Source organism: Colletes gigas, unplaced genomic scaffold (assembly GCF_013123115.1).
Source record: "Colletes gigas isolate AHSC1104 unplaced genomic scaffold, ASM1312311v1 Colletes_gigas_Sc00001, whole genome shotgun sequence".
NCBI classification, from domain to species: Eukaryota; Metazoa; Arthropoda; class Insecta; order Hymenoptera; family Colletidae; genus Colletes; species Colletes gigas.
Genome location: NW_025106630.1, coordinates 7582122 through 7608405, shown reverse-complemented (window position 1 = coordinate 7608405; position 26284 = coordinate 7582122). Strand labels below are relative to the sequence as shown.

Sequence of the window (26284 nt, the reverse complement as noted above, 5' to 3'; positions counted from 1 at the left end):
TCGTTATTAAAATTAGTGTTGCGCATGATTGAATATGGGTGCACGCGATTTAATTAATAAAGGAACCCTGCGTGGTTCATTTTACGAATAACAAGCACCATTCGCGTATAGTTTTTTATTGTATAAATTAGCGTTGCGAAAGAAAGAATGGTCCACTCACGGGTTGTTTGAATTTAAAACGAGTGGACGTTTATTCCAATTATGAGTTTATTCTCAAAAGAAATACTGCTTTGAAGTACTGCTGTGAATAGACCAATTGTTTTATTCTTCATAACTTGTTAAAATCTGTAATATATGGGAATGTATTTTCATCATAGATTTGTGATACATTTAAAAATTCTATATTATGATTAATTTTATTGTAGATTGAATTTATGATTGCTATATAGATATCTATATCACTAATTATTCATTCTTAGAGTTGGTAATTTTTACGGGATATAATAACGTTTGCAATCCAATTGTTATTTATAAATAGCGAATTTTTTATAAATATTCTGTATTCTTTGCATAAATCAAAGTTTGTTCGCGATCATTGTTTTAATCGATGGAAAATAGAATGCTTGCATCAAAAGGATATGCAAATTGCAATTCGATATTTCATATTGAGAATTAATTTCCGCGTAGAATCGACATTTTCGTTCGTTATTGCTTTTTCTGTATGAACGTAATTTAGTTTTGAATACAGTAAAATATAATTATTGCAATGTATACGTCATGGAATTTTTTTTCTTGAAAAATAAAATCTACGGTAACAGATGAATAAAATTTTCAATCTATTTCTTATTTATCTTAACATTGGGACGAATTTAACTTTGCATTCATTTTCACGTAATATTTATGTTTTTCAACTTTTTTTAAATATTAATTTCATATCACTTTTACTATGATCGATTACCATGAGTCTATCGTGACGGTACATAATTATTTTTTTCTGTGCCCATTAATACACTTTCATTTCAGCTATTAATTCTTTGAACAAGTTCTTGTTACAGGATATATAATCATCGAAGAATGGAATTGGAAATTGTACACGGATTCCATCTTGATCGCTCTTAGGGAAATATTTCATACAATTTTATTTATTGTCTGATTTATGTTTCAGGGAAACATCGTGGGATTAATCAAGACACCAAGAAGAAAATATCTTTTCATGTTTCTCCGTTTTATATGAGTTCTATTTATTGGGTATGAGTGTATGTTTTAGAAAAACATCGTGGGATCGATGAAGACACCAAGAAGAAAATATTTCCTCATATTTCTTCATGTTTCTACAGATTGCGTTAGAATATAAGTACAAATGTATATAGATTATAAGATAAAAAAGCGTTCTCCTGCCGTTTATTAAATATTACCGAAACGTGTGCGTAAATTTAAGTGGGAATGATTAATATTAAGATCCATATTAGTATTCTAGTATGCAAGGTCCGTACGTGCAGTTGCACATTTCTGGTTGGATCTTCAGGATCCTTTCTTCGTTTTGTACGAGTGTCTTGTTATTTAAGAAGGAACAATTAATAATAAAGTACATATTGGTACTTTAGTAATCAGGATTCGTACGTGCAGTTGCACATTCCAATTTCGTTTCTAGAAAACATGTGCTGGATTGTCTCACATGTATCAACATTTTGTTAGGTTTTCGATCTCTTCATCGGAGTTCGTAGGTGCAGTTGCACATTTCAATTTCGTTTTTAGAAAACATGTGTATCATCTCACATGTATTGACATTTTGTTAGGTTCTTCGTCTCTTGATTGGGCAGTTCTTTTAAGAACTCTCCTTTTCTAGCTCGTTTCCAACTTTTCGATAGCTTCTCTCTTGAATAGATATTCGAATTCCTCGCCAAAGGAAGGGTGGTTGGGGCGAGGCTAGGGCGGGTCTCCATACGCAGCAACCTCCTCGCGGTGAGACCTGGGTCATATTATTTACTATATAATTAATATAATTATTAATTACATAGCAAATAATATGAGCTAATGGCTGCGTTCTTCTTATAGTTCCACATACTTTCTTCGTCCTGGTGTGCGGTCTAATAGCACTGATTTCGAGTCGCAAATACGTTTTTGTCGAGTTAGTTTTTAAATAAATAATATATTACAATTTAAAATAAAAAATACAGGATTTGCGGTGTATTTATCAATGAGATCCTTACGTATTTTAATAATTTCGAAATCTTTAAATAATCTCAATCGATTGGTTATTCCAATGGAATTAATCGATCGATGCTCAATTCTGGACCATACAGCTTTCATTCCGTTAAAAAATAATAAAATTTATGCAGTTTTAGTTTCTGTCGCACTTCCTCTTGTGTTAATTTCTAAATATGTTGATAACGTTGCGAGTGACACGAAAATGGTAATGGGGTCCCGGGATACCTCGTCTATGGTTGAAACCATCATAACTTCTGAACGGATTGGAAAATTTTAAAATTTCAAAGTGCAAATAACGCGTATTTTGGTGTAAAATATGTAGAAATTCCGCAAACTTGTTTCTTAACCCCGTAAAGTGAGGAGAACACCATGAAAATGTTCCAAATTTCCTACAATAGTGAATGTATTTCATTGTAATTTATTTCTATAGTAGACCTCGTGGATTCCTACAAAAAAAAAGGATCTATGATCGTTAGCAGGATCAGGGAGAAAAATTTCTAGTCCCCCTTATCATTTCCATATCACATCCAACGTTATCGATTCAGAAGGGAATGTATCAGCGCTATTAGCGGCAAGAATTAATACTGCTTTCGTGGTCCAAACTAACTGTCATACCGACGTAAAAATTGGGAGGTGATTAGAGCGTCCTCTTCTCATGAATGGCGGTCAGTTAAGGAACTATGCACTGTTGCATCGGATGATCTATTTCACATGTAGTTTGTGGTGTGATTATAACGCGCATTATGGACGGTCTGTGAAATGTTGAGTCTATCTTATGTATCGTTCGTGACAGAAATAATATTGACGTGGATAATTAAACTGTTATAATAATAATACAACGATTACGCACAGGAAGAGCGTGGTTAAATTAACAAGCTACTAAACTCAAGTCTGTTATAAATATGTTCATCTATTGCAATCTCTTTTATATTGTTTGCAGCTAAAATAAAGTGATGTACCTTATGCAACGTAATTGTTACGTTACCTCCAAGTGAACGTCAGGACATTTTGTTTCTATCAAGTTTTATATTTAGACATCTGTTGTTGTCTAAATATACATCTTCAATTCACCTGTTAATTAATGTTACTCAGGCAATTCATAAACAAATTTATTTTGTTCGATGTATTATTTCATTAAATTGACAATTTTTTAAAGATCTCGAACATTCGCAACAAATTGTCAGGTGCTTTAAGTCATAAAATACAGCCTCAAAATTCGGTCCCGATACTTGACGTGTTTTATTTTTTTAGTAATAAGTTCATTGTTTTCGGTATTTGCATGTGAAATGGCCTGGCCCGGAAGATTTCATGCAAAAAGCAATAGTGATCTTATGCAATATCTTAAAAGTAAGCAATGTAAATTCATTCTTTTTTTTTTTTACATCGTTATATGAAAAGAAACGAATTTGTTGGCATTTCTATTTTTATCTTAGGATCAAAAGTAATTAAATCTGATAGAGTGTACGAAGCAATGTCTTCTGTAGATAGAGGAAATTACTCTGATTCCAGTTATGTATACATAGATTCTCCACAAGGAATTGGTTATGGTGCTACCATAAGTGCTCCTCATATGGTATATTTCTTTAATAATCGACATACAAATAACAAATTTTACAAATGTACTTACATTTTTCATAAATATTGCAAATCATTGGTAAAATATTGTAAACTATAATACTTCAGCATGCATATGCCTTGGAATTACTCGAAGAGAAACTACATAACGGTGCAAGAGTATTGGATGTCGGGTGTGGTTCTGGATATCTAACAGCATGTATGGCTAAGATGTTAGGACCAAACGGTTTGACTGTAGGTATCGAACATATTCCTGAATTAAAAGCATTTGCGGAGGAAAATATTCGGCGAGGTAACCCGGAATTGCTGCAAAGTGGTCTTATCGAATTAGTTGGTAATTGTCCTTTATGTAGCATTTAAATCCAATAAGTTCTCGGCTTAATTCGTTCTAAAACTTTGTATGCAAGGTGTTTCAGAAATACATGTGAATATTTAAGGAGCTTAATCTATATACTAATGTAACTAAACAATGTCCTATCCATGTCACATGTTTTTCTAACTCCAACCATAGCAAAGATATAGCTTCTTTTCTCTATGTATTCAAAATTTTTCTAAAAGAATATGTGATATTCTAGTTGGAGATGGGAGATTAGGATATCCTGAGAAAGCACCGTATGATGCTATTCATGTAGGCGCGGCAGCTAAAGAAATGCCACAGGCTGTAAGAGAACTTTCTAATTGTTTTAGCCTTACAATATTATGAGAATTTATTTTAATAATTACAATACCGTTCATACAGTTGATAGATCAACTAGCTCCTGGAGGACGTTTAGTATTACCAATGGGTCCAGAAAATTCGGATCAAACGTTAATTCAGGTCGATAAAACATTGGACGGAAAAATCAAGAAAAAGTCCCTTACCAGTGTTGTTTTTGTTCCATTAACTAGTAAAAACAAACAGTATCCTTCATGAGAGATATGCATGCTCCAGTAAGTGAACATTTTTTTTTTTTATGTTACGAGTAAAAGCAAACATTTAAAAAAAGAAATTATCTGACTTGTATTTAAAAACATATTTAAATTACTTCCATATTATATGTATTTATACATTTTACTTTTATGTTGTATAAATCATGTATTTCTAGTCATAAAAATCTGTAAAAGTTTGAAAATATTTTACGTGTATACAAATAGAGATGAACAATTTTTTATGGCACGCTGAAGTAAGATGTATAATTATAATCCCTATTTGATAGGACCACATGCTATCTAATGTAGGTAAAACTGTCCAACTTACAAGAGTAGGAATAAATTGCTTTCGTTTAGAATAAATATGTTATATTTAAATATATTTATTTTTTTATTTTATTATACACGTTAAGTACATTATAATAATTATGTATTATATACATATAATTTACGAAATTTCTTCAGTTATTTTTGACAAGGGTCGAAATATTTATTACAATTTATTGTACTCTGAATCCTTAAAAATAAATATATTCTTAACATTTATAATAACTAGAATTATATCTCTCTCTAGAATCAGTTCATTCCTTACGTGCTACCATGTATTCACAATCTACTACGTACAATTTTCTTTTTTATTTTATACTAAAAACTTTTTACATGTTCACGGAATGGTCAAGTTTAATTACGAAAATAGTAAATCAAATACTTAAAAAATAATTTAATTAATGTATCAAACATTACATTCATTGAGTGTCATTAAATATAAAAGAACTGTATTACGTCTGGATTTGCCATAGTTGAACTCGATGGTCTGTGGTCCTATTTGATTCCAATATAAAATAGGCAGTGAGATTAATGTTGTTGTCGTTCGAATATCAATTTCTTTTGATAATAGTTATATTAGTTTAATCATGAGCACGCTAAACGCAGCGCCTGCTGTTAATCCCACTCCAAGGAAAGCTCCCATTATGGCAGATGCGATTTCTTTTTCATGAGAATCTACGACCCTGTTTAAAAATTTGTTGTTAAAAATACGGGTAATAATATTTAATAGTATAACGTGCTACTAATATACATACTTAACATTCAACACTTACGTGGGAGTCAAAATAAATGTTAAATTGTATAAATAGCCATTGCTAATGGCAAATACAATAGTTATTAAAATATAATAAATATCGTTATGAATGTAAACAGGAAGATGATGTCTGGGTTGCGCGTTACAAAATATAAGAGCTGGCACAAAGATAACTCTCATTAAACTCAACAACACCATTCGCCATGGTTTATTTTTTGGCTACAAGAATATGAAATTGTTTTTTATTGCTTTTGTAGTAAAAAAAAAAAGACAATACATAAATATAAGAATACTTTCAAGTTAAAAAATATTGTTTATACATACCCATTGTAGAATGCCAGATAATATTCTTCCGGTGTAATCGCCAATACTAAAAATAAGATAGGTCACCACTGGCACAAAGTAGATATCTGTAATATATGCATAAATATTAGTAGTTGATAAATTGTAAATAATGTAAACTTACCATTCCATGTAGAACCGCCCTTCCCTTTATACTGACTCTCTATCAACACAGTAACTGCTGGGTATACAGAAAGAGTTATAAAAAATACTAGAAAAATATTAAGACCGTAGTGCCAAATCTTCTTAATGATACGCGTGTAGGACACTGAAGTACTATGTGAGAAAGTTACTTCTCCAGTTATTGAAAAATTTGTTTCTATGTTCTCAGGTAATTTTTCCAACATGTGGTATTTAAAAAACGTCTAAATAAGATACAATAAAACATTATTTATAACTTAAAGGAGTCTTAATTTCAAATTTCATGCAAGACAGATTACTAGTTTAATGACTGTATCATTATCATAAGCTACTTATGGCGCATTATAAAACATCTGTGCCAGAAGTACCGTTGCTATTATATATCCGTTCAAATAAATTGATTCACTTACTGAGTTTTCTAAAATTATATAAGCAACCAGAGATAAAAACAAAATAACGTCTCCAATGATAAAGTACACTAAACCCGAGAGGATAGGACTAGCACCGATCCAAAGAGAACAAATCTCCGTGATGGCGGTAAAAATGCCTCCAAGAGCTTGGCCACTTGACATAGCGGTTATATATTTTGGCGAAAGACGACCAACAATACCCATCAGACTCCCTCCGAAAATTGCACTCGCGGCTTTAAAAATAAATCCTGTTACAGTACAGTTACTATAATATTTAATGGTATTTCAAATATTGAATATGTACCATTTACAAATACCACTGTGGTTAAGGTAATTGCAACAAATGTATTTTGCCCTGAAAATTAAATCAATACTTTCATTCAATGGAAAGCAATAAAATTTAACATTAAATGCTTTTGACTTTGCGTTACTTACATTTATCTGTATTTATTTTAACAAAATCTGTTGTTAGAATAAACAACAATAATATTGTGCACTGAGAGCCCACCATTCTTATTCTTAGAGGAACTCTGTTTGTTTTTAATATTTTTCCATGTAATTTAGTATGACAAAATAACAATCCTTTTATATTTTTTTTGTTAAATATATTTAGAATTATCTACTTTTACTTACCTTTTACTAATAAGTGTATTAACAATTAAAAATAATGTATTTGCTATAGAACTTGCTATGTTTAAATATGATATAAAGCTAGCTTGCAGATCAGTTGTCTTTTCCATATTTTCTACACGAGTATAATTCATCAATTTTGTGGAATTTTCATCTACTTCTCTGAACTTGTACATCCAATACTAAAAAACGAATGAAAATAGATACAAATAAATGTTATTAACAATGTCATAGCGAGATAAATTTTGTACTTACATCATTAGCAGTAACAAAGAAACTCCATGGTATTAATGTATTTATTCCAAGTAAGTAAACAACTATGTATACAAGATTGTACCTTAACAACAAAACAAAATGTTAAGTAAATTAAGAGTAATCATCATCATAGAAAATTCTTATTTACTACAAAGTACTATGAATAATAAGTTATTACTTATCACAAGGTTCGAATTGCTTAAAAAATGGTTCCTCATCCGGGACAGAAATATTTGGATCATCACCTTCAGTTTCCAAATCATCCTCAAATTCACTATCTGATGCACCCTTTAATAAGGGTTGTCTATTAATAGAGTAGGACATGGTGAAGCTGAAAATATAAAAGTTTTATGTTTTAAATAGCGATGGTGAAAAACAACATTGCATAATGTTTAAAATAATAAATGTATTAAAACTTTTTTTACAGCTGTCAAAAGGTTTTATATAGATAAATTTTTTAATTGTTTGTAAAATGTATATTATACTTACAGTATGGCAAAATGAGATTTCGTACGTTGTTGCTTAGTAATTTATTCGCGCCCGAAACACAATAATTTTTACGAATAAATAATCACTGACGCTTTTTTTTAAACGCTGTCACATGTAACACGTGTAGCTGCCTTTATAGAAATCATGTTTAGCGGGCGAAGACTATGAAACGATTGACAATATTTTTAATCTCCTATTGTTTCAGTCTCCAGAGACACGACATTGCATGTGTCATTACTTTGACCACCTGTAACTATGTACAGTTCACTCATAACTAATACTGTAGCGTAATAATAATACACTAATCTGAATACATTCCTTTCTCCATTCGTTTAGGTAAACATAATGCACTGATAATACAATGCAACACGTCATTCGATGACATTGTGCATAAAGGTAACAAAAATTCCAACTTTCAATGCAGCTGGTATTACCGAAAAAAAAGTGATTTTACATGATTTTCCGTGTATGTGTTTCACGTTACTACGATTTCATTAATCAAATGCAGCTCGTTATTTATATTTGATAGCACATAATGCACACACGTGTATGTATCTATAAATATGTACATATGTGCATAACTATGTATGAACATGGTTCCCACCATCGATTAGACAAAAAGAAAGAGGTTCAAGTCTAATGTTATATCGAGTTTGCATATTGACATAGTGCAAGGACAGTCACTATGAAGACGTTGGGCATTAAACATTTAGGAAGATTATGTGCCTAAAAAATCGTATTCTGGGGCTAACAAGCTTACAGAGAGTACAGAGTCCCTAGTGCGTCACGTAGTAGGGTGTTTGGTAAGCTCGATGAGCAATAAATACGATGTTTATCGCATTTTAACTCATAAACAATTGTGCGATACGAACGTGTAATGACATTTCGGTGAGCTACAAAAATGTTCTGTGCATTGGGGAGATGGTGAGAAAATTTCTTATATTAAAACATAATAATTAAACAATTGTTCCTATAACAATTGTTATTTTTGACAGCTTCTACAAGAGAGACGCAGTGAGGGCATTGAGTACGGGCGAAGTGTCAACCGCACTCCGACCTTTTTATTTTACAGTTCATCCCGATCTCTTTGGACAATATCCTACTCAAAGAGTAAGTGTTTATTTGTCCGCCAAACGGCTTTAGACAACATGTAAGAAATAAATTTCTAAATCGTAAATGATCCGGACCGACTGCGTGTCGGCAACGCAGTTTATTGGTTCATTATATTTAGGATTATTTATAGAATAGATGAAACACGAATTATTGTACACTATATCGAAGTTTATATTTATCGGATTTAATTGCTACTAGAAGCTGGACGAATTTTATTTCGAATATTCTTTGAATTTTCCAGACAGTAAATGAGAATTCCTTGAAACAATTAAGCTCAATCATAGAAAATTTACAGCAACAAAGACCTGTAAGGCCTACCACATTGCCATTTTATTTACGCTCTAAAGATGAAAAAGAAGTCAAGGCTGGTAAATTCACTCTCGTAAAGATACAGTTAAAAGAGAAAGATCTGAGACAAACGATACTCTCTATTTTGAAAACGTGCGATCTGCCGACTACGTTCGTAGATAAAATCGAAGAACAAAAACCATTGGAATCTGAAAAATATAAATCGAGATTCTGGCAAAGAAAAGGAACCACAGGAGAGAATATAGATTTTTCAGAATTTGAAGACGATCCTATTTATGCATCTATTTTAATGAAAAGAAAAATTAATTTAGAACCAGATACTCTTAAGTAAGATTAATATCAAGCATATTTTCTTATTTAAGTAGATAAAAACATGTTTTAAAACTTTAAACTGAATATTATTAATTAGGGCATATTTAGAGAAACATATTAATGAAGTACACATAAAGTTGGAAGCATGTAGGCCGATGCGAGAGGAAGTACAAAAACTAGAAAAGATATTATGCTCAGAATTAGGTTTAACAAATATTATATGGGATTGTGGATGGAATATAGCTCATTATAGAGGGTGTTTACTAGCCTTTAAAGCATTAGTCGAACAACATCCTGAACCCTTGGAAGTATTAAAAAATAGAACATTAGTGTTTGCCAATGATACAGGCATTAATCTAGAGGGGAATATTATGTTGAATTCAGGCGAAGTCAGAAACAATTGGCTCGATGTAAGAATAAATTGTTGATTTAATAGAATATTTTATTAAATACGTTTCATTTTATTAAAGGGATCTTTTTTTATAGCTAATCAAAAACGTTCAAAAGCATGATGTTGTACTGTTGAGATTACCAGCTTTCGAGAAGGCAGTTTCACAAGTACTTCTTAACATAAAAGTTGGTCGACGGTGCGTAATACAACACATTAACTGAGTGACGGTAAGGCTCAGGGTACTCTATATGTGCAGGAAATTCATGCCAAAGGTAATGGTCAGCCAGTATGAGCATCAACTGAGGCAACTTACCACAACCCTCTCGGACTACCGAGGACGGCGAAGCTATCCAAAAGCGTGGCCAGCCAATTTATCTACTTATGAAATTGTAATCGAAGCGTTAGTATTATCTGAAGTATTTAATATTTCATATGTAATGTATTTACTTTTGGTTCCTATGTAAGTAAGTATCAGATAAATTTAATTAGTACGTCTGTAAGTATATTATAACGTGAATTCAAGAAAAGATATACATAATAAAACTAGCTTTATTTTTAGCGAAGCTGGTCCGTTAATGCTCTCTCCTACCGGACAATTTATAGTTCCATCGTCGTGCCCGAGTTTTCTTTTGGTAAATTTTATTAGTGAAAACTTAGAAGAAGCCACGAAAAGATTACATCACTATAACAAGTAAGATTATTTGAGATTTAACTTAGAAATGTTATTCTTTTATTCCTATATCTTATTTTATTGCAGTGTAAAACACATAGAACATGAACTTCATGACAAAGCTGTCCAAGAATTGGGTTTAACTGCTCTTAATAAGGATGATAGTATTACCCCAGATCTTATGATACAATGTTGTGAACGTTTACTGTTGCACAAACGTGTTTTAGCTCCCTTGCTAGAAGGTGTCATGCTCTGGGTGACGCATTATTATTCAGTTATGAGTGACGGCGTTTTATGCATACCTTGGGACTGGAAACTCTAAGTTCTCATGCAGAAGGCACTCAAATGCGCTCATATTGTTCTCTATCTTTATACCGATCATTAGAATAACCATGTTGAACAATTGTACAAATTATAACTAATGAATAATGTACAGGTTATATATATGATAAAAAAATTAATACATACTATTTTTCTGAGCAGTTTAAACATACGAAGGATAAAAATACATAGCAAATAGTGCAAATTAAATGACCATACATATATGTACATATACATAGTTCTTAATACGAACGAATTCAACGTTGCCTTATATGATATTCGCATGTTATTAATCTTACTTGACTAATCTTGACAAATTGCATATCAGTCTTAAATCATAACAAATATTATAGAAGGATATAAATATTTTGTAAAGCAGCAATCAATCAAAACGAGAAAAACACGTACAGACAAATAAAATATTCTGAAATTTACTGAAATTTCATGTAATTTCTTACTTTTATTTGTTGTGGTCATAAAATGTAAAGTTATAACTTCTAATTACAATCAAGCTCGGCGAGACGATATTCCTATAATTAAAAGCCAGGTAAATTAGTTTAAAATAGAATTTGCGAAAACATCGAATTAATCCATTTGCATTATTAAGAAGTTTCGCAATTTTCCTGTTCATTATCGCCAGAGCGTATAATACGTACACACGCATTCAGATCGTGGTGACCGAGAATAAATCGTTAAAATACTTAAAATATTTATACTTAGATTCGATAAAAATAAATTTAGCGATAAGAACGTATTTTTTATTTGTTTGTATTACGCAATTGGGTTAAGAGCTTTCCGCCTAATTGTTTTGACGAAAAAATTATCTCCTTTTGTGTTGCCTTGGCTAATAATTTTTAGTATAGATATATGGGAGTGTTTTAAGACAACAATATTGTTGTTATCAGCATCTACTCTTGTTTTTAGCGGTGCAAGGAAATTTCATTTTATTTCATTTGGAAAAAAGGCGCGAAAAATATCCGATCACACAATAACCCAATCTTCCTTTGTTTCGCTCGAATTGAACAACTAATTTCAGTTTACAATTTAGAATATATCGTTTACTGAGTTGAAGCTTGCGTTTATTGATCAATTGTCCAAGAATTAAAAATAATTTAATTAAGTACAGCATCGTTACAATCCGATCTAACGGACGAAAATTTGGATATAAATACGGCTTGTCATATGACTAAAATTTAATTCGTTCATTGCGTCGACACGACGTTCTATTCAGGGATGTACCATACTTCTGATTCTTGGCTGTCGATTGTATGGTTATGAGATAACATATCCTTTAAGAATGAGACAAAATTAGAGTCAATTTCCGTTTTTCTCTTCCTTCGTCCACAAAGGTTCACGAACACCGAAATTCAGAAAATTAATTTTTAATTACTTAATCCACAATAACAATAATGTGCATCCATTAAATACAGCATTATCTTATTAAATTAATTTGCAGGCCACGTAATAAAAAGGACATTGAATGAAGACCTACCGTAACATTTAAATAACGTAAGATCATGTTGATGCTGATAACCTTATTGAACTTTTCGATGTATGCATATATCACATATACATAATGCAAACGTGTTGGCTCTTGACGATATCATTATACATATGTATGTATTCTAGTAAAACTACACTGATATAATATAATCACAATGATTAAGAGTCAAACATTTGTTCACATTATGCATGCATGTATGTATATCAGAAAGTTCGACAGGGTTATCGTCATCAATATGGTTCATGCCACATTTAATGTTATAATATGTCTTTATTTAGAATCTTTTCTTTCGCAAGGTTTGCAAGATAATTTAATACGATAACACTTCATATAATGCATGTACGTTACTGTTATTATGATCACGTCATTAATTAGTTTCAATTAATCTGACCTTCGGTGCAATTGCGAGTACATACGTAGGTACTTGTGTTTAAGTAGTTAAAAGTTGTCGGAGAATATAAAAACCGGTTCATGTAGTGCCGTATAAAATTATTTTAATAATTAAACAAGCTGAAACGGACTTAAAATATGAAAAAGAATAGAATTTATATAAAAATGTCTGAAATGCATGAAAGGTTCATATTTGTCCTCTCTCTTCGTTCTCTGAAGATGGTTCGAAGTGCATCCGAACGATCCGATCTTTGTGCAGCTTCGGAGAATCGAAGAAGAGGACAAGTGAACAGTTTGTCTTTCTTGGCTCTTCGAAATTCTACGAGCTCACGCATGCGTGATTTGGCATAGTGTGCGAAAGTAGAATGAGGAGTTTCTGTTTTTGGCGCAGCCGCACTCAGTGCTTAGTCTGTTAAGACTGGGTCTAACGCTAGTCAGATTGTTAGACGCCTTTAATACGAAACAAGTATGGTGGACTGTCATATTGTTATGACAAGAGATACGTCAAATTTATAATATTTTTTAAACTGGACTGGCGTTTATCGTATCTCTCGACATTGTTTCAATAATTAACAATTGTTACTAATCCCTTCATGTACACGCAGACAATAAAAATGCCGGTCCAGAAGGATTCTAATATTGTGAAAATTGCTGTCCAAATGATAGACCAAGTGCCACAACTCATTGAATTTAATCAAAAGCAACCACTAACTGGAATTATTCAGGTACATCGAATCGCGGCTATGCTTAAAAATTATTTAACTCCTTAACATATGATTTAGATACAAGTAATTTTTCAAATCCATAAAAAATTCTTAAGTAACAACTATATGGAGTAAACATATATTATAATCGATTGAATTTTTTATTAGGAACTATGCAATGGGTGGGGGCTCTCTGATCCTGAGTCGTATTCGTTACAATTTTCTGAAAGTAATAACCAAAATTATATCACAGAAAAAAATCGTAATGAAGTAAAAAACGGCAGTATTTTGAGATTAGAGTTTTCCCCATCGAAAACGGCAAGCAATATTCTGACCAAACTCAATAATGGAACTATAGAAGAAAAAACTGTGGCTCTGCAGAGTCTAAGCTCGCTTAGTACGGATATAACATTTGCATTTGAATTTATTAATAAGCAGGGATTAGCTTTGATTATATCGCAGGTATTTTTGATTAATTGTTCACTTTAATTGCTTCTCTATCTTATCTATTTAATGTATTTTTTCTATAGGTAGAAGGAGAAAAATATAAAGGTAATACGCTTGCATATTCGCTTCAATCATTTGTGGAGCTCATGGATCATGGTATTGTTTCATGGGATATATTAGAAACACCTTTCATTAATAAAGTAGCTAGTTATGTAAACAATCAAGCTGTTACTCAAGACACTAGTATTATTGAAGCTTCGCTTAGCATCCTCGAAAATATAGTACTGAATTCTTCTGGAAAGTATGGACAAGTTGAGAAAGAAGTGACTTTTTCTAATCTAGTAATACATTTACAAAGTATGCGTCCACAAATACAACAAAACGCAATAGCTCTGATAAATGCCTTATTCCTCAAGGCTGACGTATCCAAACGCAGATCTGTCGCTACGACTCTTCAATCTAAACAAGTTAGAAGTGTTTTTTTGACTAATATCATACAGTCTACTGGTCAGGTACGACGTATTTAAACATTCTCATTCGTTATAAAATAACACCCTTCTGAATTTATAATACGATTTATTTCTTGTGCAGGTTGGTGCAGAAATGGCGCACCAGTTATATGTATTACAGACATTGATGTTAAGTCTATGGGAACAACGAATGATGACAAAAATGGATCCTCAAGATCAAGACGCGCATGATAAAATTAAAGAGCTTCGGAGAATTGCTTTTGATACAGAAGGGATACCTGGCGGAGATGTGACCGCTCGTAAACAAGGCCTTTATGCCAAGGATTACAAAAAATTGGGTTTCAAATACGACATTAATCCTGCTCTTGATTTTACAGAGACCCCTCCTGGCATGCTTGCTCTAGACTGCATGGTTTACTTTGCACGTAACCATACAGAAGCTTATACTAAAGTTGTTCTAGAGAATTCTTGTAGGGCGGACGAACACGAATGCCCTTTCGGTAGAACAAGCGTGGAATTGGTTAAGTTACTTTGCGAAGTAAGCGTATAAAGTTTAATAGAAAAATTTATTTAAACGAGTTATATTCATTGTTAAATTTAATTAGGTATTACGCATTGGGGAAGCACCTAGCGAACAAGGTCAATCGTATCATCCGATGTTTTTTACACACGATCATCCATTTGAAGAGTTCTATTGCGTGTGTATAGTTCTGTTAAATAAAACTTGGAAGGAGATGAGAGCCACCACCGAAGATTTCGTGAAAGTATTTTCCGTTGTAAGGGAACAAATTACCAGAGCACTTCAGTGCAAGCCCACAGGGTTGGATAAATTTAAAAATAAGTTGCAACAATTAACTTATTCAACGATTACCAACCTTTGGCAACAAGAAAGAACTAGCAGAGAAGAGTGGGAAAGTCATGCAAGGCCGATTGTTGAACTTAGAGAACAAATTACACCGGAAATTCTAGAACTCATTCGGCAACAACGGTTGGGATTTTTGGTAGAAGGCACTAGATTTATGAAGTATAGCGCAAGGGGACAGGTACGTATCTTTTGTCCTCGCAAAAATTTATAATTTATTTAAAAGTATATAACGCATACAGAGAATCAAGGATAAATTTTGGTACGTTCGACTTTCGCCTAACCACAAAGTATTCCATTATGGAGACTGCGATGAAAAATCAGTACCAACGATCGATGAGCTCCCTACAAAGTTGGCCGTTGTTGAAATTCGGGGTTTACTGACTGGCAGAGATTGCCCTCATATGAAAGATTTACAAAGACGGAAAACAACGCATCAGTTGGCGTTCTCTTTAATTTTGGATTCCGTCGAAGTTTCAAGCTTAGACTTTGTTGCTCCTGATGAGATAGTTTTTGATTATTGGACGGACGGCATTAATGCTTTGCTCGGTATGTGATGGCTATTACACGCATGACATACAGTAAAGTCTTCGATTTATGCGGTTAATTGCGTAAACTCGAGGACTCGCTGCATAACATTTTTTATGAGATCGAAGAAAACAAAAATTTATTTTTAGGCAACAGAATGACAAGTAAAGAGGCAGACCACGATTTAGAAGTATTATTATCTATGGACATTAAATTAAGACTTCTAGACGCAGAAGAAATTCATATTCCTCAAGATCCGCCTGCTATTCCCGACCCACCGCCAAATTACGACTTTTGTTACGAGTTGAAGTAAGAATTCCATTCACCATCCATCGTACGTATCCATCGTCAGGTAACATAAAAAATTCGAGCTATAATATTTTATTCTAAATTACAATTTTTATACAAACGAATCATTTTTAATATTTCCATTTGTAATGCCTCTATACAGTACTTGGGGGTTTTTTAATGGTATGAATTGACACGTATAAGTATTTTAATTATATTAGAAAACGCAGTATATTTTACCAAAGACATATTTTACATTTTATATACACAAATTATACATAAATAACAATTTTTAAAGTGTTTGTATATACCAATTTGATACTTTTACATCGATATATTATTTTTTTTTTTTTTATGTCGTAATTATAGAATGAATTTAACAATTAATATGATCATTGTTTCCTTAGTAGCACTTTTAAATCATTTAACTGTAATTGCAATAGGTCGTTATTTAAAATCATATTTAATAATCTGATTTTTGTTATACACATTTTGTAATGGTTATTAGAATATTGTAGGTGTAATAAATTTAAATGAAATAAATTAATAAATTATTTATTGAAATATGCTTTATGAATCATATAGATAAAAGGTGACAATAATAGAAGCATTAACAATGTAGATCATGTGCAGGTACATATGTTGCAATTATTCCGAAAAATAGTATCAGTTGCATGATTAATATTTTTACATTTTCTACAAGTACAACACTGCTGTAAAATAGTGATCACAACATTTCAATATCTTACATGATATCTTCTGATAGTATATGGTAATTTTGTGGGTCGTTTGCTTGATGGTTTGGTGGACAAAGAAAGAATTCAATGAAATTAAGAACAGGACCTCTGCTAAATGGATTCAAATATCTGCCTTTCTTGTCTCTTAAATACGAATACCTTTTGTAATTAAACATTTCATTCGTGGTCAAGTTCATACACGCGTGTAGCACCTATATATAAAAAGAAAGACGGATTATTATAAATCTAGCACGCAGTTATGTTTTATATTTACCGAGGTGCATGTTAAAATCCATCCAAGTCCACAGAAGACCAAAGCTTCTAATACACCTAGCACATATAATAATTGGATTCCTTCGATCGCCATACAGTAACAAGCAAAGTAAATTGTAAACGAACAATTTATTGCTACGCACATAACAAAAAGGAAAAACCACATCCTGTAACAATAATTTGTTCATGATAATTGGCAATTATATGCAAAATGTGCATATAATTGTAATAACTTATTATTTACCTATTTCTTAAACCCACGCAATTGTATATAAATGGACAGTGATGATCGAAATATGTGACGCATCTGTTACATATTCTGCAGTGTTTAGCTCTCAAAGGTCTGAAGCATCTACAACTGTGACACAATCGAGATAATAATACATTCCTTTTTTTCCATTTATCAAAACATGGAATCTAAAAATAAATTTTACTAAACATTCCGACATCCCGTACCGATTAATGCTTAAATCATTACACAGTACTTGTTTAATTGCCCTATAGTAGGTGTCACTGTTTTGTGGTACATAGCCAGGATCCCTCCTGTTTGCTACAATCCATGAAATCCACATAACAGTATTCCAATAAATAAAGCAATAATGGCTGCCGCGTAAAAGGTTCCACGTTAATGGGATACATTTTAATAGATAAATTGGATATCCCCACAATAGAACAGATATCATGAACAGTAATATAGGACCTTTACTGTTTCCAGCTCCCCCAAATAGTAGCGCCCTTAGAAGAAATCAAACTATCGATGTATCAACGTGTAAAATATTTTTGGCAATAATTCACGAAAAATGAAATTTAACACAAACCAAAGTTCGTTGATAGGTGGTATCCATCTAGCCCTTCGTTTCTGTTCAGCTTGGAGTATTCTTACAATTCCCGAGTGTCTGTGACTTTTCGCTAATTGCAATGGTGTTTTACCATTTTTATCGCGCGGTTCCAATTCAATTTTACTCTTTTCGCACAATATTTTCACGCAGCTGACGTTGCCAGAAAGACACGCTAAATGTAGCGGCGTGGATCCGAAATAATCTGGTTTTTGCAAGTCTACTCCGCTGTACATAAGTAGTCTTATTAATTCCACGTGGCCTTTGTACGCAGCCCAATGAAGCGCGGTATCGCCATTTATGTCCGTTATATGTCCCAATGCGCCGGATCCCAATAAAAATGCCGCTGTTGCAAATTTCCCAAACATACAGGCAGTCATCAGAGGCGTTAAACCTTTAAAATCTGCTGCATTAACGGCAACTCCTGCCTGAAAGCAAAAAACTATACAAATTTTGATTTGCTTTTAGATACGATTTCGTGTACAGTATTTCCATTAACTTGCATACCTTCAACAATAACTGAACTATTGCACTATGGCCCTTTCGGCATGCCCAATGTATCGGCCTTGGTCCCTGGGTTCCAAGACAAGATAGATCAACCGGTCCATTACGTTCTATTAAATATCTCATTACCTGTGGGAGGATAAAAAATTTTTGGTTCCAAAGAGAACAAAATATGAACTTATTATCAGATTTAATGTTTGCCAATTTAAGTAATCTTGTTTTTTAAGTGCTTTAGTGCTATATTATAGCTACATGTTTCTAAGGGTGAATAAAACAGAAAAACTAACTTCAATGTTTCCATCTAAAGCGGCCCGATGGGCAGGAGTATATCCCCATTCATCCCTTGCACTCAATACGCTTAGACCATTCTTTTCTACCAGCTCATCGACAGCTCCAATTTTGCTAAAAACAAATCCAAAATTTTTTCTATCCCCTTTCGGTATGTCCTTATTTCTAGACAGAAAATTGTAAAAAATAAAAGAAATGTAAACACATAAATCTAACCCAGATCTTAGAAGTTTAAACATCTGTTTTGTTTCATCCGATGGTGTTTGACCCGAGGTATGTTCATCCGCATAAATATTATCATCAGGGCCATTTCTTGTCTGTAGATCAGTGCTTTTAGCAGATCCATGGTTCTGCTGGGTGGTGCTGGAAATTAGAGTATTTGGTAGATGCCTGACCATGTCAGGATCTGGACTTAGTTCCCATACGGATCTTGCTGCACCTGGCCCTGTTACAGGGCTCACAGGGTACACCTAAAAAGATAAACTCACGTTTTGGCCAATTCGTATATACAGGATGCCCCATGGTGTTTCCACCAAATTGCAAGAACTTAATCTAAAGATCAAAAGGAGAAAGAGAACGTTCTATAAAATTTGTGGATAAACGGTTCGTTTTACAGTTAGTTTTTACGTGTTACAAATTTCAAACTTCGCGGTAATCTCGAAATAATGATGCTTGACACTTTGACGGCCGCTGTCACGTATACGTGACTTAGCGAGCCAGCAGATGTCGGCCATTATCACGTGCGCGTGATCATTTATAATTCCTTGTAATAATATTCCTAGCATCTTCGTGTATCTCACTTTGGTGTGCAATATCAGTGGCGATGGACAACGGTCCTCGCGTGATATGTGCGGCCGTTAAAGCGTGTTAATAAGATTTGAATTTCCAATCGCGGCGATATCGCGTGCATTATATTTATATGCAACAAAGATTTCTTTTCCGATTTACCTTACAAAGCGTTGCGAGTTCCGTATTTACACGTTCGTGTTCGGAAGGTGTCCTGAAGGATGCGCCCTGTATAGAGGTTGTCCCACCTTCCGGAACGGTTAGTCACAAGGAGACATTTGGTCCAACCATGTTTTCCAATTTTCGTCTCGCCCCACACTTTTTCCTTCGTCGCGATAATCTCGGGAACAATAGCTTCGTTACGATACGTGGCGAGTCACGAGAAGCAACGTCCGCATTTCCGACTATCGTTATTTGACATTGCGCATTCAAATCAATACCGCGGCACGGAGTAACAATGCCACCAGGCCGGGCACTAGGTGCACCGGGAAACTCCTCATTCCACTTTCGCGCGCTGTGCCAGATTATGCGTACATACGTGAGCTCCTAGAGTTTCGAAGGGAAATAATTAAACGAAATCTTATACGTTCCACACCTACTTGAGTTGCATTAAAAATATGCACCACTAATGCTTTAAAAAAATAAAAGCGGACAGTAATACAGCCATGAATGTGCCGACTTCCGATATTCGTTAATAGCTTGTTAATTACGAGCGAATTGGTTCTAAAAAGTATCCTTGAATCTAGCCAAGGGTCTGTACTACATTCTTCGATTCTAAAAGTTCATATTTCAATCCCAGAAAAGGAGTTATTAGCGAATAATCAAGGTAGTGCGTAACAGGAGTAACAGGAGTGGGGGAACCTGTACCCCGGATACCTCCTATAACATTCTGTGATCCTGGCACGATTTCAGCAGTACGAATCCCTGATATTAGATGGCGGGCGACACTATTTCATGCACCTTTTATCACAACGAGTAACTTGATTTACAAGTAAAACTGTGTGATTATAAACATGAATTGCAGTAAGATTTATTATCTTTTGCCGCCTTTCACGGGAACAGAGTGAGAAGTAGCGAATGTCGTCGATAAAATTATACGTGTAATCAGAAATAAAGTAGAGGTTAGTATGTATTCATATTAAACATGAAATTATGATAGCTTTACTTTTTCGTATTAAATTAAAAAATCAATGATGATAGAGGCGTATTGAAATGTTCTTGAACGTATGTAAATATCGCCTCGTGAGAAAACCGTCTTCGTAAGAATGAAACATTACCGAAAGTACATATCTTTTTCTTTCAGAATGCTCTGTTCGTTCTGAACATTCATAAATTCCAGTGGCACAGGAATTTGTGAAACTTGTTCGTGTATCTGTGATATGCGCATTATACCATTTTTTTTCGTATACATATCTCTTACAATTAGTAAAATGTCTCCATCCGATCTTGACAGTTGATGTCCAAGGTTTCGTCCGATGTAAGATTTATGAAAATGTTCAAGTACGCGTATATTAATGTAAGTAAATATTAAGCAAGCAACAAGTAATGTATTGTAATGTTTAATGCAGAATGGCTGATAGCAACGAAACATCTACGAAACCGAAATCGGAAACATTCGAAGAGGTTATGAAAGAGGAAGTAGACATCAGTCGTTATTTCGAGAATGCGTCCCGCACCATTTTCGACGAGATCGTTTCGCCCAAGAAACAAGATTTCTTCGAAGCTCAAAAAGGTTCGGTAAGCAGGATTCCGGATTTTGAATTACTAACGGAGCACTCGAACGAATTTTTAAATAGCGGTGTATTGCTCGGTAATGAGCGACTCGATCACAGTGCCATGAACGATATGCACAGAGATATCTGGATACCTTCGGAACAAACGCGAAAAGTGTTAATAAGTATCGCCACATCGACTATCGGGTCTAATTCTATCGACAGAGATAACTTGACGATGCCGGGTCTTGCGATCCAGGGAGACATGCCCGATTTAATAAAAAGTACCGCTATTCACTTTCTGGGCGAAGATGAAAATATTCATAGGAATGTACTTACCGCTTCGGATGTAACGCAGGACGAACGTGGCTTAAGAAATTTAATACAGGCCGGTTGTTACAAAGCGGCGATAAATTTGTCTGGGCGACTTTTGGCAGTGTATGCTCAAGGGTACGGCAAGATAAATCAACCGAGCAAGCATACTCCGCACTCTTTGCAATTATGGTACACGAGGCTCGCTTTGCTGACTAAACTCAGGCAAATAGATGTATTAGAGAACGAATCGAAACCGTTTGGTAATTTAGATAAGCCTGACATGTATTTCACGTTTTATCCTGAGCTTTACGGTACTAGGCCAGGTTCTATGGCTTCCTTCTCTTTTAGACTACTTTTAGCCGAAATTCCATTGTATTGCGGGAAACCGAAGCAAGCATTGGATAATTTGTTTAAACTTTTAGCCACGGTGAATCAAATAATAACAAATTATAATGCCGGACTCGGCGGTGATGGATCTCGTGTAAAAGTCAGTGCAACGGAGCAAACAGATGCCGTACGGTTATGGAAAGGCAGAAAATTAAGAGTCCTTATGTCTATTGCTAATTGTGCGGTAAACACAAAGAATTATGTACTGGCTATAGATATTTTAGAAAAACTATGCGACTATCCAAACTGGACTACCGAACAATTAGACGCTTTGAAATCTAGTATCGGGAGGCTACATCTGTTTTTGGGCGACGTTTCGGCGGCAGAGAAATTACTTATCGGTAAACATAAACAGGATAGCAATCTAAGCGTCAGAGAGTTGATGGACAGAGGATTAATGGCAGTGGCACAAAACGCTTTTCAAGATGCTTACACGTGTTTTCTAGCTGCAGCCACGTTGGATCCGTCGAATATTGTATTAACTAATAACATGGCCGTTTGTCTTTTATATACAGGACAGTTGAAGGCAGCAGTGAACTTATACGAAACTGCTATTCAAAAAAATCCTGTAAAAGGTTTGCAAGAACCTATACTATTAAATATATGCAGCGCGTACGAATTGCATACAATTCATTGCGAGCAACCAAAATTACATTTGTTGAGTCAGCTGAATAGGTATAAAGGGGATGCTGTGGATATTCAGTGTTTGAAGCTTGCTATGTAAAGTTAACGCTAATTTTAAAGGGAACTATTTTATTCGTCCATGTATAGCGTATGAATAAGCTACAGGAGAAATTATAAATCTGTTATTTATTTATAAAAGTGATTATATCAAGCAACGTGTAAATTTTATCAATAAAAATCAATCTCGATTGAGTTTATCTCGCCGGTTCTTGGTACACGCTACTTCGCCATTGAAAATGAAAAAGAGATTTTAATTTCTTGAACGCGAAACAAAAGGGGAAACGTAACTTCCGTACATTACACAAAATTTATAGTTTTACGTAAATACAATATAATTTATATTTATTTATATGTATTTCGCGGACCGAAGGTAGTGAAACGTGCTGATTAACCCCTTTCGGTACTTTAACACTTTAATGGCCGCACGTATCACGCGAGGACCATTGTCAGAATTACATTGAATCTCATTGTTGGGATACACGAACATGCTAGGAATATTATTACAAGGAATTATAAACGTAACTTCAACAAACGTAATAAGTTGAATGTACGATGAAATGGTGGTGACTGATACATCAGATCACGCACAGGTGACAGCGGCCGTCAAAGTGTTAACAAGCCTGACTCGCGAACAGAAAGTAGGCCCAAATATGAACATCACGGGACCAGGCACGCGGGCAGCAAATCACGATCGTGATCGAGTTTTAGTTCCTATCAGTACGCCGCAAGAGCGCGTTGTCGTCTACCGTTTGGGACCGGATTTCGTCTAGCTAAATGGCACGGGAAGGGGTTAAGGAATGAAACATCGACGTCAAAGTAAAATAGCTTTTATTACATCGTGAAACGAGGACAATTTAATGAACGTTCAACAATTGCTAGAATTCTCTCTTTCTCCCATTCGTTCGCTCTTTCACGCGCACACGCATTCCTTTTTTTATTTTTTTCTCTCTTTCACCTCATGCTCTCCCCTTCAATCGTGTCACTCGATTGATCTGCTTACAGTTTATCTCGAACCTCTTTTCTTCCCTTCGTTTCGTCGCTTACGTTACTCGTTACCCGAAAGAATCGGCGTACACCTGATTCTTAATCCATTTCCTTCTATATCCGCCCCGTTTTCGTTATTCAACGTCGGAAGTCGGCTAACCTCCCCTCGTTCTTTCTTTTCCGTTTCCTTGCTGTCTGCTTCTTATCAATTAGGCGGGTACATCATAGCACACATTCAGATCGATTCCAAAACTGCACTCTCTCTCTCTCTCTCTCCCTGCAGAAAAAAGGCACGAACTGGCGGAAAAGTCGGCCTAACTGTATAATATTTTCATTTATTTATTATGGATGGAACTTCGTCACAATACAATTATTTTAATTTCTTTCCTTTTTCTTTCTGCTCCTTTCCGCAGTGTAACAGGCTCGGGCTCGATACCATTTGAGCCGAATTCATCAGTGGGATTCGTGCTGTGTAAATTCGCCGCGCGGTGCGTGCAGTGTTCGATCCTCCCAATGACACTCCGTCCCCTTCGATTATACTATGTACAATAATTTTTTCTCTTCTCTCTTTTATCTACGTCGAATGCCCATCGAGAACGATCGAATTTTCAGAAGGATCGTTTTATACTAGACTAACGTATGTACTTTTATAACATTATTCGAGGATCTGTTTGCAAGAACGCGTCGCAAACGTTAAACGAATTAATTAATAAATATGAATTTGCCCGCGTAATCGCGGGAAATCGTTGCGTATTATGGAAATTTCGGTAAAAAAATTTTGTTGGCGGACCGGATGATCACCCAATCGCGAACAGAATTTTCGATAATTACCAATTTCCTATTCAAATCGCGTGACGCGAAAAGCTCATCGAGCGTATTTTTCGTGTTTGTCACCGATCGTTTGCTTCGACGACGAGATCATTTTGGCTCGGAGAAGGCACTGCATTCACCACGCAGCCAAAAACTTCCGGTTTACATCTCCCCCCACCCACCAACCTTTCTCTCGAGTATCTACAGTATATTAACGCTTCGCCGTTACAATACATCCGCATCGTTATTTCTGGCGACTAAATGTAACCTTATGAGTGTATTATCTATGTACATACATGCTGTGCCGTGTACACACGCGTACATCGGACATACACAAACACCACACGCACGCACACGCATACAGACACACAGACACACACGGGCGCGAACGCGCATGTAGGCGTGCTGCCAGGCTGCATTTAGCAAATTTATTCTTTTACAATTATGATGTACATATATACTATTGTATAATGCTTACGCTCTCTAACCTCTAAAAGAAACGGTATTTATTATTGTCCTGCCGTATTTTCTCCGAGTATTTTCCTTGTGACATACCACGCATATACACGCATACGTTTTTACACGCACACACGCACGATTCTGGTGTTTATGTAACGTTAAGTCATGGAAAGCTCAATAGCATAACCACCAGTGTTCGTCGAGTACAGCTTTAAAGCGAACATAATTACCCCCGCGTGTTTCGCGTCATATAAAAATCACAATTCGCCCGTGTCCTCGTGAATTTGTACGTTTTTTTTTTTTCTTTCTATTTTTATATATATATATATATCGTACAGCATGCAACGTAGCTACGTATTAAAATTAAATTCATTGTAATTTCAGAGATTCTCTATTAGTTTACGGGGACGTCCGTGGTGGCGTTATTGTCCGTGAGAGAGGGAACATGTTATTCGGTAGATGAGAGGAAACATCGCGGGAGTAATGTTGTATACACCTTCGACGAGAGAATTCATTTCGAAGATCGGATCATCGAATTTTTATTTTCTTTTTATCTCGGTAACTAGGCAAGCTCGGTCGTTCACGGAAGGCATCGTACGGTGCTCATTTTTAAATCGTTGCATCAACAATCATTAACAATTTTTTTTTCATTTTTTTTCTTTTTTTTTTTTCGTATTTCTCTCCTCGCTTTCTCGCGTTTTTTTTTTTTTTTTTTTTATTTACGAGTACTTTACCTATGTATTTTATTTTACCTTATTTCCCTTTAGTTCTCATGTAATATTGTAGGAAGTAACGGAGACATAACCGATGCCGATGCGCGAAAGCTGGCAAAATTACGCTTGTAGTCTGTGTTATTTAGTAATACGGTACATACATACATCGAGGCGAGCAGGTTGCAAATACTCCCGAATCAGAGCAAATATTTCTATCTTTATATATCTATATTTATATTTATATATTCATATTTATATATATATATATATATATATATATATTTTCTTTTATTCTTCATTTAGTCACTTATACGTATGTAATATTGTCTTCGTAAGTTTCCTGCTTTTCCTTCCTGATGTCCTAAAGCCCGTTGGTCGTGAAAGTATTCGAAAGTACAGAATCGAGGCTTTTCTTTTCTCGCGAACGGAAACAAGTGGTCACCGAATCGTCAGAACTTTGGCGCGTGTAAGAGATTTCTATTACAAAAACGGTAGAAAAAGTTTCAG

The 26284-nt window shown here is 34.5% G+C and overlaps 6 protein-coding genes across 10 annotated transcripts; 4 read left to right on the top strand and 2 right to left on the bottom strand.

The window, feature by feature from the left end:
* Positions 1-2899: 2899 nt before the first annotated feature.
* Positions 2900-5919, top strand: LOC122403204 (protein-L-isoaspartate(D-aspartate) O-methyltransferase-like). Of its 3 annotated transcripts, none has more exons than XM_043406596.1 (6): positions 2900-3495; positions 3582-3721; positions 3832-4057; positions 4299-4384; positions 4463-4653; positions 5833-5919. In XM_043406596.1, exons 1-5 carry the CDS (start codon positions 3435-3437, stop codon positions 4634-4636), a joined length of 687 nt encoding a protein of 228 aa, XP_043262531.1. In that variant the 5' UTR covers positions 2900-3434; the 3' UTR covers positions 4637-4653; positions 5833-5919. The 3 variants fall into 3 exon arrangements, with proteins under 3 accessions (XP_043262531.1, XP_043262698.1, XP_043262617.1); XM_043406763.1 differs by lacking the exon at positions 5833-5919 and having other exon boundaries at positions 2900-3332; positions 3407-3495; positions 4463-4904; XM_043406682.1 differs by lacking the exon at positions 5833-5919 and having other exon boundaries at positions 2900-3332; positions 3400-3495; positions 4463-4904.
* On the bottom strand, positions 5120-8604 carry LOC122403153 (equilibrative nucleoside transporter 3). The gene is made up of 11 exons (XM_043406526.1): positions 7981-8604; positions 7670-7822; positions 7492-7573; positions 7240-7418; positions 7042-7136; positions 6911-6961; positions 6607-6839; positions 6180-6420; positions 6038-6123; positions 5733-5932; positions 5120-5642 (listed from the first exon to the last, which is right to left on the bottom strand). The coding sequence occupies exons 2-11, from the start codon at positions 7813-7815 to the stop codon at positions 5531-5533; spliced, it is 1425 nt and encodes a 474-aa protein (XP_043262461.1). The 5' UTR covers positions 7816-7822; positions 7981-8604; the 3' UTR covers positions 5120-5530.
* A 56-nt stretch (positions 8605-8660) lies between these two features.
* LOC122403034 (T-cell activation inhibitor, mitochondrial) lies at positions 8661-11733 on the top strand. 2 transcript variants are annotated; one of them, XM_043406352.1, is made up of 8 exons: positions 8661-8904; positions 8976-9090; positions 9335-9729; positions 9812-10124; positions 10201-10301; positions 10344-10505; positions 10665-10796; positions 10863-11733. In XM_043406352.1, the coding sequence occupies exons 1-8, from the start codon at positions 8882-8884 to the stop codon at positions 11095-11097; spliced, it is 1476 nt and encodes a 491-aa protein (XP_043262287.1). In that variant the 5' UTR covers positions 8661-8881; the 3' UTR covers positions 11098-11733. The 2 variants fall into 2 exon arrangements, with proteins under 2 accessions (XP_043262287.1, XP_043262373.1); XM_043406438.1 differs by having other exon boundaries at positions 8662-8904; positions 10362-10505; positions 10863-11732.
* Positions 11734-13230: 1497 nt separating this feature from the next.
* Positions 13231-16552, top strand: LOC122404469 (engulfment and cell motility protein 1). 2 transcript variants are annotated; one of them, XM_043408437.1, is made up of 7 exons: positions 13231-13715; positions 13863-14156; positions 14225-14648; positions 14743-15149; positions 15217-15654; positions 15716-16022; positions 16151-16552. In XM_043408437.1, exons 1-7 carry the CDS (start codon positions 13584-13586, stop codon positions 16312-16314), a joined length of 2166 nt encoding a protein of 721 aa, XP_043264372.1. In that variant the 5' UTR covers positions 13231-13583; the 3' UTR covers positions 16315-16552. The 2 variants fall into 2 exon arrangements, with proteins under 2 accessions (XP_043264372.1, XP_043264362.1); XM_043408427.1 differs by having other exon boundaries at positions 14225-14653; positions 14733-15149.
* A 373-nt stretch (positions 16553-16925) lies between these two features.
* On the bottom strand, positions 16926-20445 carry LOC122396024 (probable protein S-acyltransferase 23). Its single transcript, XM_043394140.1, has 10 exons — positions 20337-20445; positions 19876-20259; positions 19144-19397; positions 18927-19041; positions 18643-18768; positions 18118-18563; positions 17785-18034; positions 17544-17716; positions 17301-17466; positions 16926-17238 (listed from the first exon to the last, which is right to left on the bottom strand). Exons 3-10 carry the CDS (start codon positions 19323-19325, stop codon positions 17035-17037), a joined length of 1662 nt encoding a protein of 553 aa, XP_043250075.1. The 5' UTR covers positions 19326-19397; positions 19876-20259; positions 20337-20445; the 3' UTR covers positions 16926-17034.
* Positions 20446-20677: 232 nt separating this feature from the next.
* LOC122396097 (trafficking protein particle complex subunit 12) lies at positions 20678-22962 on the top strand. Its single transcript, XM_043394260.1, has 3 exons — positions 20678-20834; positions 21017-21190; positions 21282-22962. The coding sequence occupies exon 3, from the start codon at positions 21283-21285 to the stop codon at positions 22849-22851; it is 1569 nt and encodes a 522-aa protein (XP_043250195.1). The 5' UTR covers positions 20678-20834; positions 21017-21190; position 21282; the 3' UTR covers positions 22852-22962.
* The last annotated feature ends 3322 nt before the right edge of the window (positions 22963-26284 follow it).